Source organism: Pyxicephalus adspersus, chromosome 5 (assembly GCF_032062135.1).
Source record: "Pyxicephalus adspersus chromosome 5, UCB_Pads_2.0, whole genome shotgun sequence".
Taxonomy (NCBI): domain Eukaryota; kingdom Metazoa; phylum Chordata; class Amphibia; order Anura; family Pyxicephalidae; genus Pyxicephalus; species Pyxicephalus adspersus.
Window position 1 is genome coordinate 111,775,332 of NC_092862.1, and position 15,260 is coordinate 111,790,591.

At 40.9% G+C, this 15,260-nt stretch overlaps 1 protein-coding gene across 2 annotated transcripts in view; it reads right to left on the reverse strand.

Moving 5' to 3' along the window:
* The window catches only part of OXNAD1 (oxidoreductase NAD binding domain containing 1), a 58,185-nt gene that overhangs the window by 25,808 nt on the left and 17,117 nt on the right, over nucleotides 1-15,260 (reverse strand). For both annotated transcript variants that reach the window (XM_072412449.1, XM_072412451.1), the window contains one exon: nucleotides 6,049-6,155. In XM_072412449.1, the coding sequence (XP_072268550.1) occupies nucleotides 6,049-6,155 (107 nt within the window). The remainder of the gene's footprint in view (nucleotides 1-6,048; nucleotides 6,156-15,260) is intronic.

Consider the following 15,260-nt stretch of genomic DNA (forward strand, 5'->3'; position numbering starts at 1 on the left):
TAACAGGCGGTAAGTGCTGGGCTTTTTCAGAGCTAGAAGTTTTTTAAGCAGCAGTGGTTCCTGGCATGAGGAATGGACAAATGTAACCTTACTGCCGGTGTGAATTCAGCCTAACTTCAGATGTTCTCCTGTGTCTATATTTAGGTAAAGTGAACTTTTATGAAAACATTTTTTTTTTCACTTGATTTTTTTTTACAAAATTAGCCCAGCAGGCCCATGCTGGCCCAGCTTCCACCTTTTCTCTGATGCTCACTTGTACGACCAATGCTGCCTTGCACTGCGCATGCATGAGATTGAACACTTTTTTTTAATACATTATAAGAAAGCCTCTGTAGGTGCATGCACACAGTGCAAAGCCTTTTGGGATATGTAACACAAATATCCCAGGAGGCTGCGGATTTCCCCTTCGGTCTTTCCTGAAATGGAAGTAAAGACTGAAGGGGAGAGGTCCTCTCCACAAAATTGTAAAACCAAAAAACGCACATTTTTCCATTACATAACAAAGTAAGTCACTCTTTAATATAATGTTAAAAATGTGGAGATGCTTTAATAGTATCATGCATGTGATATCAGATGGGGGAGAAGACAGCCAGTGACCCCCTGTCATCACCGTCCATATTGTATTGAAAAACACTGTCTGTGACGTTTATCCGCAGTGTGTAATGTCATCGGCAGCGCAGTGTGATCGCTATGTGAGTGTAAAAGCTGCTTGTCATATTCTGCAGCCTAACAACTCGCTGTGTTCAAACCTTCAGATCTCCTAAACCGTTGGTTGTAATGACTTGAAATTTTTAAGGTACAGGTGGAGGCATAGGAAACTGAAACTGTAGGTGCAAGTGGGGGACACTTGTGGTTAAACCTTTTTAAAATGTAATTAGTATGGCATTATGAGAACATAAATCTCTACCTAGCAAAGTTTGCTGCCTGCTCTGTTACACCAATCTGTCTGCATCTTACCTCAATGCCCGAATTTCTCCAGAATTAAGAGGTGCAGGGAAACAAAAATATAGGCGGAAGTGGGAGACACGTGTGGCGATCACCTTTCATCACCATGGCATCATTACAAAATTTAAAAAAAACTGTCCATCAAAATGCACTTCCTTGTGACACATAACCTTCCTGTACCTCAACCTCAATAACATTTAGTGGGCAGAGTTCATTTTCTAATGATACCATAGTGATGAAGTTTTAGGGGATGTTAGTCACAGGTGTTCCCCACTTGTACCTATATTTTTGTATCTCACACCTCCCCATGCCCCAACTGAATGAACGTTAGATAAGTAGACAGGAATGTGTAACAGGGCAGAGGATCCCATTTTGATGGGCAAAGTGTTTTATGTTCTAATGATGCTGTAGTAATGAGATTGTAAGGGGAGAATGTGCCCGACACTTGCACCTATGTTTTCAGTTTTGTACCCCCCACCTCAGAGAAATTGCTGTACAAAGAAGTGAAGCAGACAGTAGTTTCATAGGTATAGATTTGTGACAGGTAGGTATATATTTAGGGGCCCCACCCCAATGCTCCTTGCTATGTTAGTGGCTCCGGGGTCCCAAATTTGCATTTTCAATTTAGGACTCCTAGTTGCACTTTCCTCTGAAACAGCAACCACAAAGTTCAATTTTCTAGCAGTGCATACATTTCACCGTCAGCTTTTTTTTTTTAAATAGAAATCCCAGCTCGTGCTATGAGATGGGGGCGGGGCTGTCTGTTTCTCCTTCGCATGAAGGCTGAACTCTGTGCTCACCTCTCATTGCAGCAGCAATCCTCTGAACAGATGATACAGAGCACAGATGGCACAGAGCAGCCTCACTGAGATCCGTGCAGAGGATGAGAGCTGCCGAGGAGAAGTGGGCGGGGTAGTCACAGCAGCCGGGCGGGGCAACCGGCTAAAACCCTCTGGGGAGAACTATGCATATATTTAATAAAAATAATATACGCTTATAAGTGTAAGTTGAATAAATATATATATATATATATATATATATATAACAGCAGATGTCCGCTGTGGTGATTCAGTTGCTGTCATTTAAGACACATTCACCTCCATGATTCACCTACGGAGATTGATTGTTGGATGCTTTATAAATATTCCCACTAGCTCAATGTTGGTTTGAATATGCTTCTGGGAGATGATGATAGGTTCTCTCATGAACAGCCATTTAACTGAGAAACAATATATAACATTTCTGAAACTAATGGGCTTTTATCCGAAAAAAATATCTTTTCTCCAAGAGACTCCGTTACCTTTATGAGGACATGTAGTTGTGAGTTGTGTAATGATATCAAAAGGTTAGCTGCAATACCATCACCATAAATTTCTATCAAGAGCCATGCACATTATTCATTTACATAGAGAGGCTGGTAATGACATCCAGTCATATCAGGAATTAGGAGATTAGCCTCCCATGGGTCACACACTTATGTTATACATTTGGTAAACAAGATAGATAGATTAGATAGATAGATAGATAGATAGATAGATAGATAGATAGATAGATAGATAGATAGATAGAATTTGCCCTCTTGCACGTATAACACTTTATCAAGCTCAAACAAGTCACATAGTGAGGCTTTTGTGCTAAAAACCTAGTGTAAAATATACTTTATTGGGTGAGTAATACATATTTAGAGAGCAGCATACAGACAAAGCTTACACAAGGAGTTTTTTTTTTTTTTTTTGCAGAACAGCTGTAAAACAATGCACGTAGAAACACTTCCTCTATTAGCATTTGCTAAGCAGAACATGCGAGAAAAAAAGTGCATTTCTAAATACACACACATTATTGTATTCAGAGTAAAGGCAACATGCTGAAATGACTGTATAACCACCTCACTACTAAGTCAAGCCAACATTTCTCATTACTTACATATACAATTACCCAATTTGGCTGGATGCTAAGAAAATTCCAATTTTAAGAAAACCACAAGTAAAAGTCCAACCCTAATCACAGCATTATGTTAACCACCTAAGCGTTACACTGAGGTCTAGATTTCTGTACCAAAAGTGATCCACTGTTTTTCATGAAATTTTTTTTTAAATTGTAGACCTGTAACTTACAGAAATATGTCCGAACAGGGGTTCTAGTAGATAATATGAATATAAAAAATGTTTGAAACACACAATCATGTAAAAAAAAAAAAAATACTTTTAATAAAATTAAAGGAAAAACACAAAAATCAGCAATGAAAACAAATCATAAATACTGAAAAAGCAGTAACTCTGTATATTGTAAAGTACTATATTATTCTAAAACACCTCCCTAGTGTGGCAATTTTTAAAACTTTGATTCTGTATTTATTGGAGTTTGTTTTGAATTATTTTGTATTTGATTGGATACGGGAGTTTGTATCCAATCCAATACAAAATAAGAATTTGAATTTCCAAGTTATTTACTTTTATTTTATATTTTTTTTATTTTCTTGTATTGGATTGGATGCTGGAGTTTGTATCCAATCCAATACAAAATGACAGTTTGAATTTACCAGGTATATACTTTGTAATTATTTGAATTATTTTGTATTGGATTGGATACGCAAGTTTGTATCCAATCAAATACAAAATATAAATTTGAATTTCCAAGTTATTTACTTTTATTTTTTGTATTGGATTGGATACGCAAGTTTGTATCCAATCCAATACAAAATGACAGTTTGAATTTACCAATTATATACTTTGTATTTATTTGAATCATTTTGTATTGGATTCAATACAGGAGTTTGTATTGAATCCAATACAAAATGAATGAATGAGTTTCAGTTTGAATTTCCCGCACACGCGCCGACGTCATCACGCACGCAGGGAGGAGCCGTCCGTTTTTTTTTTCTCCGCCGGACGGCTTCTCCCTGCAGAGATCATCCGGCGCTGGAACGAGGAGGACGTGGGACGATCAGCGGGTCCAGGTAAGATGCCGGCCGGCATCTTGTGTTCCGCCGGCCGGCATCTTGTGTTCCACCAGCCGGCATCTTGTGATCCGCTGGCCCGGCGGATCACAGGATGCCGGCGGGCGGAACACAAGATGCCGGCCGGCGGAACACAAGATGCTGGCTGGCTTCTTACCGGTCCTGCTGTCACCCGACGAAGGCACCCGACGCTGGAGAGATCGGCGGACGATGATCGATGGAGGACGACGCTGGATGAGCACAGGGGGACCAGGTAAGTAAGGATGTACAAAATCTCGGGCTTAACCATCCTTGCAGTTTTTTTTTGCCCGAGCGAAGGTCGGGCTTAACTGCAAGGAGGTTAATTCCATATGAAACATAATATTTTGATAAACAAAGAAGGTACAAACAACCAGGATCTATAGATATATTGAACAATCCATAAACCGAAAGGACACCACAGCTATGGCAGAAATTTAGACCAAAGGCAAGGGACCTGATTTAATAAAGCTCTCTAAGGCTTGAGAAAATACACTTCCATCATTGAACCTGGGTGATCTGACAAACCTGGAATGAAAGTAATTTGCTATCTTTTCAATCCTAGACCAGATCCTTTCCAGGTTATTCCATTTTTGGAAAGCTTTGATAAATCAGGCTCGTGTGTGTGATTTTTTTTTTTTTTTGAAAAACCTAAAACAGGAACTAGAAAGTCCAAACTAATTCTTAACTAAAAAAAAAACAGAATTATTTTTCCTGTATTGTGTGCCTACGTAAGTACTGTATTGCATTTTGTGCTTTATAACATCACAATAGGTCCAGGTTTGTAGTCATTTAATCAGTTGTAAAAAAGGCAGTGCTATCAGGGCTTCACATTTCAGTCATCTCTATTCCACACTTTGTACTACATCACCTAAGGCCATTCATTTACACATGAGAATCATTTGGAAGGAAGACTTCCTGCCTGCTGTTGTTAGTGATCACACCACCTGGCACATAAAGCATTACATGCTTGGTTAAGAACTTATGAAGATGTGAGAATCAGCAATAGTGTACCATAGTGGTTGGAAAATCACCACAAGCACTTTGGCTGCATCCTCAGCTCAGCATTTATTTTTGAAAAACATGAAACTCCACGTTACCTAAACTACAGCATTATCTATCAGACTTTACCACATTTTAGAAAACCCTTTCCTTAGAAAGAAAACATTTAGTGATAGTAAAGACAAGCCTCTTTCCATTTGATATAAAGAATGGTAACCAACAGAGGGAACACTGGAAAGGTCTCAACATTCCCAGAGATTCTGAAAGACACCTGACCTATGGCAGTTGGTCAATCTCCTAAATACAGGGTTGGGGGCACTGCATCAAAAATTACCAAGATAGTCCAGAAACATATATAACAGAAATTCATTTTTTCTGTCCAAAAGGAACAAAAATAATCATGATTGCGTTACTCGACTGTCCCCAGTCCCTCCTTCTATACGATCCCCTGGACCATACGCCCCTCTTCTCAGCCTACACCTGAGCTTTCTTGTCTGTGCCTCTCTATAAAACTTGGTCTTCCCTTTTTCTGTTATAGCTGGTTGGGGAGGTTCACACACCAGCCACTGATACGCTAATAGCTCAAGATACAGTTGCATTGCACCTTGTGCCCTGTCTTATGCAATGCGTACATGTATAATCTTATAAGAGTAAAGGCTTAACTTCGTTTGCAATTTAATAACACTTTTTCAAAAAAAACCTTCCCTCCCTTACTTTGTTTTTCTTTCCTCATTTTGTTATCTGTTACTGTCCTGCCCCTTATATATATTTGTTAGAATCTATTGAAAAGAAAAGTAATCATTATATTTTTTATGCTAAGTCTACAGTTTGTCTAGAATTGTTTTTTTTACCAAATATTATTGTCAAAAGAAAGCATAGTGTATACCAAAATGTATGTATTATTTTGTTATTTCAGGAGAGGACAAAGTTATTACTAGATAAACAGGCCTTTAGTGAAAATGTAAAAGTTGGAATGGTGAAATAAAATACAAATCAGGAAAAGTGGGTGCGGGTACATAGCACTGTGTGTGGACTGTGTGGTACAGAAATATCACAGTTGAACTATCTGAGAGATACGAATGTGGGTGATTTATCCTTCTAACTTCTATCAATAAAAAAAATCTTACCATTGTCCTGCTTTGAAAGTAAATTCATTATTTTCCACAGATAGCCGAACTCTTTTCACAGTATCAGATTCATTGGTAATTCCACAAACTGTAGCTGGAGAAATCACCTGAAACATAAAGTAAATAGATTCTAAAACATAATATTCGAAACATGAGGGCTTCAAACTTTAACGTGAGGGATGATATCAAATTCCCCAAATAATCCAAAATTTTTTTTTTCCTGGCAGTTTAAAAAGGAATATGGATTGGAATCCTAAAACAGACTAAACACCCCTAACCTTTAGCAATTCGAAAAATGTGTGTAGTGTTTGGTGGAGCTGTCGACAGTTCTTACCATATGGATAATAAGTGGCACTCTGATGTACACAACAAAAGCTGGGGATAGAATAAAGCTTTAAATAACCCACCAACATAAGATGGCACCACTGATTATCTTTCCTTGTGATGGGGATGGGGGGCAGGCGTAACAAATAAAAGAGATGTTAACCTGTAGTAAGAAAAACATTTTACCGCCCTGCATACATAATGTACTTAATAATAAAAATAATATGCATCATTAATGGAACATATCTACTAGAATTTAGTGGAAATGCTGCATGGTTTGTGAATGGTTACAATTTAGGTTATAAAACTTATTTTCGGTGTTCTGAAAATGTAAGTGTCTTCTTGTTTGTTCCACGTTCACAGACTGATTCCTATTCAAGTTGAAATAGACAATAAGGGGTACCAGTGAAGACCATTCATGCTGAAAACTGGTGGATTTCAGGAGTGCAGACTTGGTAATCATGTATCTTGCAGTTTAGTAAAAAGAAAAGGAACCTAGTTCTACATTTTGGAATAACAGACACTTTAAAAGTGTTTTGCTAGTGTGTTGTTACAGTTGGCACTCTAGAGTAACATAAAGTGGTACTTGCAACCCTCTCAGGTTACACAGGTATTCCAGTCCAACCTCCAGGATGCCAGTTCCATACATAACAATGCAGGATGTTTGCTGTATATTCTAGCACATTCCTAAGACAGTGGAGGAGATACCAGGAATTGTGGCAGAGCTGGGCAGGGCCACAGAAGGGTAACAATCTAGAAACAGTATTTGCATCCTTGTATGAGGAATAACAGGAGGAAAACTGCCAGATCTATACAAGATGACCCCCAGCAGACTATTTGTGTGCATATTTCTAATAAAACTGTCAGGAGCAGACTTCATGAGGGTGGTGGTGAGTTTGATGTCTTGTAGTGGGGCCTGTGCTCACAGCTTGGCACCATGCAGCTCAATTAGAATTTATGAGAGAACATCAGAATTGAAAGGTTTGCCATTGGCATCTTCTTCTTTTTTTTTTTTGAGATCAGAGAAGGTTCAGTGACATGGGTATGTGACAGAGGTGAAAAAGTCTGTAAATGCCATGGTACATGTTATTCTGTCTGCAACATCACCCAGAACGACCAATTTGGCAGTGGTTCCGTTATGGTCAATGCCAGACCGCACAAGGACAAAGTATGTAGGCTATTAGTGGATTACAAACGCATTGATACCATTGACTGGCCTCCACATTTCCCAGACGTGAATCCAATAGGCACACTCTGGCACATTATCAATTGGTGTATCCAACTCTGCCAAACAGTGCCACGGACTGCCCAGTAGCTTACTGATGCCCTAATCCAGGTCTAGGAGGAGATCCCCAGGGCACTATCCACCACCCTATTGGAAGCATGTTGTCAAGGGTGCATAAAGGCATGTGAGGGTCATACACACCACAGAACCGGATAATGAGTTGTTGTGAGCAAATCTAGTTCCACCATTCTGTGATTTCAGTGGTTTACTTTGAATGTGATTTGGAATCCAGCCCTGTGTTTTAATTTTGGTTTCTACTAACCATTTTAATGTTATTTTGCTCTCAATGAATTGCACAATGCATATTAAAGTATATTAAAATATATTTTCAACTTAAATATTTCATTCATTAAGTTTCCTTAATTAATGTTAATCATTTTAAAACAGAGATCAGCTAATATATGCCCAGCTTTTCACATTCCCTCACATTGTGAAACATCTGTAAACATATCCCAATAAAGACCAGGCTTCCTAGATCACACCACTAAATGATTGAACAGAGAATAATTGGATGCTGCAGGCTGGAAATCATGAAAATTATAATAATAAATAAAAAGCCCTAAGCATGAAAAAAGTGAAACATTAAAGATTCTGATCCATGAGAAAATTGCAAGCAACATTAGGTATAAATGAGAGGCCTTCAAAAAGAATTAGGACCCCTTTATTTTGTACTTGCAAAGACAGTGATCACTATGATCACAGGGAAAGCTGCTGTCTGCTAAATTGTATGTTTTAGTCTCATTCACAGCAGCAGTATCTGTAAGGAGAAAAAGAGATTTCTGTGACAGTCTCAACAAAAAAAAGTTGAAGAAAATGAAATTTGAAAGTGTATTCTCCCCAGCCTTGGAGAACTTTAATAAATCATGCCCAATGCATGAGATGCTACATATATATATATATATATATATATATATATATATATATATATATATATATAAAATGGAGCTTGCCAGAGTTTGAAACTATTTTTTTGCCTTCTCTAGTACGGTACAACGACTAGTATTTAGAGAAATGACACGACTCACTGTAGTGCAAATCATTTCTTCTATTTCCAAAGGCTGGTAATTAAAGTTTTATGTTAATGCATTATTAAAAAGTTATTTTGATATGGCAACAAATCAGGACGACTGCTGGCGAACTTAGCCAAAGGATTCCGGGTACCCCCTCGGATCACAGCCATCAGAGACGCTCGTAATTCCGTACAGCAACTGCCTCGAAGGATAGCATCTACTTTTTCTACCTAATATGACTCCTTATACACTTCACAAGGAGGAGTTCTTTCACAAGGACAATCCTTTCTGGATTCACAAATTTAGTTTTAACGGTCTATTTGCACAATTTTTAAGAGATATGTATTGCAGTCCAAAATCCCAAATACAGGTAGCGGGAATCTTGTTGCACTCTTTTTATCTGGGAAGAGGAACGCGTCAGGGGTGCCCACTGTCACCACTTTTATTCAATCTGGCTACAGAGCCGTTAGCAAGATCCTTTCATGGCCCACAGGGGATAACATTCAGGGCAAACAAGTGAGGTTGGCAATGTTTGCAGATGACATAATGTTATTCCTTAGGGGAACATTTTTATTTCCCTTTTGTTATCGGTTATTGTTACATATAGTTCAAAGAAGAACGAATGTTTTACAAAAAAAAAAAGTCAAGGAAAAGACCTGTGATGTGCATTTGTGATGATATGAATCTATGTATGTCTAATGTTGACTAATGAACTAACCACTGATACTCTAACTGACGGGGGGGGGGGCCCCGAATTGTGAGGATAATTAAAAGACTCCCGAGTTCTGCTGGAATGACTGTCCAATCACTTTCAATGGATGTCCTTAACTTTCCGAAGCAACAACAGGTTCCCTTTACCGAAGGCTGACGTTGGAATCCCCTTGCAGATGAAATCTTTACAGACAATCACATAAATAAAGACCATGTGTCTATGTATAGCAGTCCTGGGGTGACACAGGGAGACACAGACTAAGTGCTGCGGTACTTCCAGCAAAACAGTGGCTCCCCTGTCCATATAAGTGTCACACAACTCAGAAGCAAACTGTAGTTGCTTCTCCAGCAGCTGAAAGAGTAGCAGTCAGCAATGAAGGGGGAGAACAAATAAAATATTAGTCCTGTAGCTCTGAAAATATTAGCGCCAGCTGGTTATACCAAAGTCTTGCCCCTCAGGTTGAGGTTCTAGGGATCCAGGGCAGGGTAAGTATTATAAGCGATCATGAACATTCTGTCTGTCTGACAGCAGCACTTTCTCACCTCTGACACTGAGGGTAAAGATGCCTGGGTGCAGGAACACTCACTTCCTGGGTACCATCAGGCAAGGGAACAGTCACTTACAAGACTGGAGATCAAAGTCCTCCATCAGCAGGTAGTTCACTCCTCAGAAGCCACATGGTAATCTTCTTTTCCCTTCCTGTCTACCCTTAAATCCCTCCCCAGTCTATACCGAGCACTGCTCAGCCCAAAAAGTTCCTTGACATTAGCAGTGCACTACACTCACCCCCCTCTTAAACGGTCACATCCTCATGACAAGTAACCAGGCATATTAATAGGTAAAAAAACATGTCACAGTACATAATATAAATATCATATTTCACATATCAAACAAGGCGTTACCTAAGGCCTTGTGCAGACACGCTGACCTCTATGGACATACCAAGCAGCTGTCATTTCTTGAAAATGTCTTGCCATGTGATTCGGTTGGATGATGCCATTGGTCAGCCAGGAGTGATGTCATACAGTATGCCAGTACAGTAGATGGAAACACACTGAAGCTGTTGCTTTTTGGCAGTTGCTAAGGAGCCGCCACTCTGGGAGCATCTCCAAAGCAATTTAACTGAGGCCTTGTGCGGTTTGCAGTTCTCTATTTGATTTTTTGCTGATTTACGTCTACACCTCAATCACATAAACCTACATCTCAATCACATACACGTCAAACACATGTACTAGCACCTCAATCACATACCCCTAAACCTCAATCTCATATACCCGATCCACCATCACATCTTTACTTGAATCACCAAAAAGAGCAGCTTTTACCATCAGGATGCCAAGAAGGAATGTCAGAGGAGTGAACATCCTCATGGCTCACCATTCGTGACATGTCATGACATAAGGAGGATGACCAGTATTCTCTAGTGGCTCATAGGACCAGATCCAGAGCTGCACTTCAAAATGGAACAAGATGAAGATCCACAAGACAAAGACATCAGAATACTGATTCATCACAGAGGGAGAGAAGCCGTTCTCCAGTTGAACGCAGGGTTGTTCCTGAAAACCACCTAGAACCAGAGAACAACCAGACACCATCAGCCAGTGACCAGCAGAGTGAGGAGCAGCCAAGCTGCAGCATCTGCTATTGCAAGTTTGAAGGGGATGAAAATGGCTGTGCACTAAGCTGCGGACACAAATTCCATGATGATTATACGAGTATATAGTGAGGAGAACATTAATGGTATGCGGCAGGTTGCCATATTGGTTGAACAACTTGGACGAGAGATAGATGTCGCAGTTCCTGAAGAGGTCATAACACTTAAATAAATTAAGCCGGAGAGATTTATCTGACCTTTCACCAGATCCTGTCCTGGTGAATGAACAGGATCCACTGGTACCAACCCAGCCTGAACTTATTTATGAATAGCACTGACAGTCCAGGGCTTTCCCTCCATGACAAGGACAGGAAGCCGGGACCTGGCATTGTACAGAAAGGCAATGTTAAGAGTTAGCCTATCAATGTCTCACCACAACAGACGCATGGAACCTGAAACCGCCATATTTAAATCGGTAGCGGATCGATCCAATCCAGTAGAAGGACCTGGAAGTGACGGTGACCAGAGAACGGGAAATGGGCAGGGCTTCAATGATCACGCTTCAAGCCTGGGAAAAGCACGGCTGAGAGGCAGTGAAAATAGATGATTAGTCCCTTGACACAGCACAGAAGGTATGTTTGTGTGTGATTTATTTAATATACGCTGTCAGGGTTATTTATGGGGTGTCATACCCTTATTGTAGGGTTCACCGGTAGTTATGTAGGTAAATGTGGGGGAGACAGGTGATGGGGGCACTGACATTGCATAGTGATGATGGAGGTTCAGGAAGGGAATGTTAGGTGATAGAATGCATTACTATTATTGCAGGAAATGAGGGTGAAGGAAGTGTCAGACAGGTAATAGGGTACACCGGTATTATTGAAGGGGATATGGAAGGATGGGGAAAAGTGGAGACAGGTGTTTTGTATACCGGTGTTATTGCAGGGAAATATGGGGGTTCACCAAGGGAGAGACAGGTGATGGGGTGCACTCCCATTAATGTGAGGTGATATGGGGGTGCAGGAGGGGGAGCGATAGGTGATGGGGTGCACTCCTAGTAATGTGAGGTGATATGGGGGTACAGGAGGGAGAGATAGGTGATAGAGTGTACAGCAAGGTTCAGCAGATAGAGGTTCAGCAAGGGTGAGTCAGAAGATTGGGTGCACTGATATTATTGCAGGGTGGTATTTGGTTCAGCAAGCGTGAGTCAGGTGATGGGGTGCACTGGTATTATTGCAAGGTGGTAAAGGGTTTATCAAGGGTGAGACAGTTGTTGGGGTGCACTGGTATTATTGAGAGGTGACATGGGGTTCAGGAAGTGTGAGACGAGTGATGGGGTGTACTGATATTACTGCAGGGGGTTATGGGGTTCTGCAAAGGTAAGACAGGTTATGGGGTGCACGGGTAATATTGCAGGATGGCATGGGGTTCAGCCAAGAGTAAGACAGATAATGGGGTCAACTGGTATTTTTGAAAGGGATATGGAAGGATGGGGTAAAGTGATGACAGGTGTTTTTTTTTATACTGGTGTCATTTCAGGGTAATATGGGGTTCAGCAAGGGGGAGAATGGTGATGGGATGCCCTCCTATTGTTGTGATGTGATCTGGGGAAACAGGAGGGGAGAGACAGATGATGGGCTGCACTCCTATTGTTGTGAGGTAACTTAACCTTACTGAACCACATGCCATCCTGAAATAGTACCAGTGCACCTAATCAGCTGTCTCACCATTGCCAAACCCCTTACCACCCTGTAATACCAGTGCACCTCATCATTTGTCTCAGCCTTGTAGAACCCTGTACCACCCTACAATGACACAAGTGAACGGTCTTCACCTCTCCCCGTCCTTCCATATCCCCTGCAATAATACCAGTGCACCCCATCATCTGTATCACCGTTGCCTAACCCCATACCCACCTGCAGTGATAGCAGTGTGAGACGAGTGATGGGGTGAACTGGTATTATTGCAGGGTGGCATAGGGTTCAGCAAAGTTCAGACGAGTGATGGCGTGCACTGGTATTTTTGCAGGGTGGTATGTGGTTCAGCAAGGGTGAGTCAGGTGATGGGAGTGCACTGGTATTATTGCAGGGTGCTACAGAGTTCAGCAAAGGTGGGACAGTTGTTGGGGTGCACCTGTATAATTTCAGGGTGGCATTGGGTTTGGGGAGTGTGAGACGAGTTATGGGGTGCACTGGTATTACTGCAGGGGGTATGGGGCTCGGCAAAGGTGAGGCAGTTGATGGAGTGCACTGGTATTATTGCAAGGTGGTAAAGGGTTCAGCAAGGGTGAGATAGGTCATGGGGTACACTTGTATTATTGCAGGGTGGAATGGGGTTCAGAAGTGTGATCTTCAATATATCCTTGCTGAACCCCATATAACCCTGCAGTAACACTAGTATACAAAACACTTGCCTTTACTTTTCCCCATCCTTCCATTTCCATTGCAATAATACCAGTTCAGATTGTATCACTCTTGCTGAACCCCATATCCCCCTGCAATATTACCAGTGCACCCCATCACCTGTCTCTTCCTTGCCTAACCCCATACCCATGTTCAGAAATACCAGTGTGAGACAAGTGATGGGGTGCCCTGGTATTATTGCAGGGTATTATGGGTTCAAAAAGTGTGAGATCATTGATGTGGTGCACTGCTAATATTGGAGGATGAAATGAGGGTGAAGGAAGTGTCAAACAGGTAATGGGGTGAACTGGTATTATTAGAGGGGATATGGAAGGAGGAAGAAAAATAAAGACTGGAGTTTTGTATACTGGTGTTATTGCAGGTCAATATGGGGTTCAGCAAAGGAGAGATAGGTGATGGAGTGCACTCCTATTGTTGTAAGGTGATATGGGGTACAGGAGGGTATGAGATGTGATGGGTGCTCTCCTATTGTTGTGAGGTGATTTGGGGGTACAGGAGAGGGTGAGACATGTGATGGGGTGCACTTCTATTGTCGTGAGGTGATACGCAGGTGCAGGAGGGTGTGATATAGGTGATGGGGTGAACTGCAGTGTTCTCCCCAGAAATTGTTTTCAGCCGGGTGGTAAAAAAGTGGGCAGGGCAAGACACTGCAAATTTAGTGCTCCCAGTTATTTATGCTATAAGTATCCAGTAACCTCTAATATTGTGTCAGTGTTCTACAAACCCCCCTATACTTTGTTCCAATTTTATAAAGCCTGGCTTGTTGGAATGTACAATTTTTCCATTTTTTTATATTATGCCCCAACAGTCCAGTGCTGTGTATTTAAACCAACTGCCTGGTGTTCCATTTATTAATTGTGGAATCCCTTTAGTAGTGTATTATTGTCAACAATGTGGTGTAACAAGTTAGGCTTAGTTCACATTAGCAGTAAAAAAAACTACATGGCAACTGCTAGGCACCTAGGATTGGTAACAAGTGGTAAGTGCTGGGCTATTTCATGCCTAGCAGCTTTTCAAGCAGAAGTGGTTCCTTGCGAGAGGAAAATGAGGGGTAAACGCAGCAGTGTGTGTTTCTAATAACCAAAATTTATTTTTTGAATTTCAAAATATGGGGATCATGAGTTTAAAAACTTGTGGAAATTGAACATTTGGGTTGCTGTTTCAAAAGAAAAAGCACCTACAAGCCCAAAATCGAAAATTAGTGCAGCCCATCATCTGCTATCACCCCCCCAAACTTTCATCACTATGGCATCATTACAACAACAAAAAAACTGTGTCCATCAAGGCGCACCATCCTGTTACACATGACTTCCAGCACCTGAACCCCAATTTTGTTTTTTGTTTTTTTGGCAGTGCGTTTGTCGTAGTATTTCAACTTTAGTTGGGGGGGGGGTAACCAAAGGTATCCCCCCACTGCACCTACATTTTCAGTTTTGTACACCACACCATTCTTGGGAAGATGGGATTTAAAGAAGAGAAGCAGACAGGATAACATAGTATGACAGTTATAGATTTGTGACAGGTAATAATTTGGGGTCCCCATACCAATGCTTCTTTCTATGTAAGTGGCCCCAGGGGTCCCAATTTGCATTTTCAATCAAGGACTTCCAGTCACACTTGCTTTTGCAACAGGAACCCCAGTGTTGTATGTTTACAATTCTGATTCTCATATCTTGAAATTTTTAAAAGCTGGGGTGCTGAATTTGTGATTTTTACTACCGTTTCCCCTATAATAAGGCACTGTCTTATATTTTTTGAAATGCCAAAATATGCCCTAGGTCTTATTTTCAGGGGGATGTCTTATTTTTCCATGAAGAAGACTACAGTACACATTTATTGTTGAAAATCACTCATGTGCCATTCA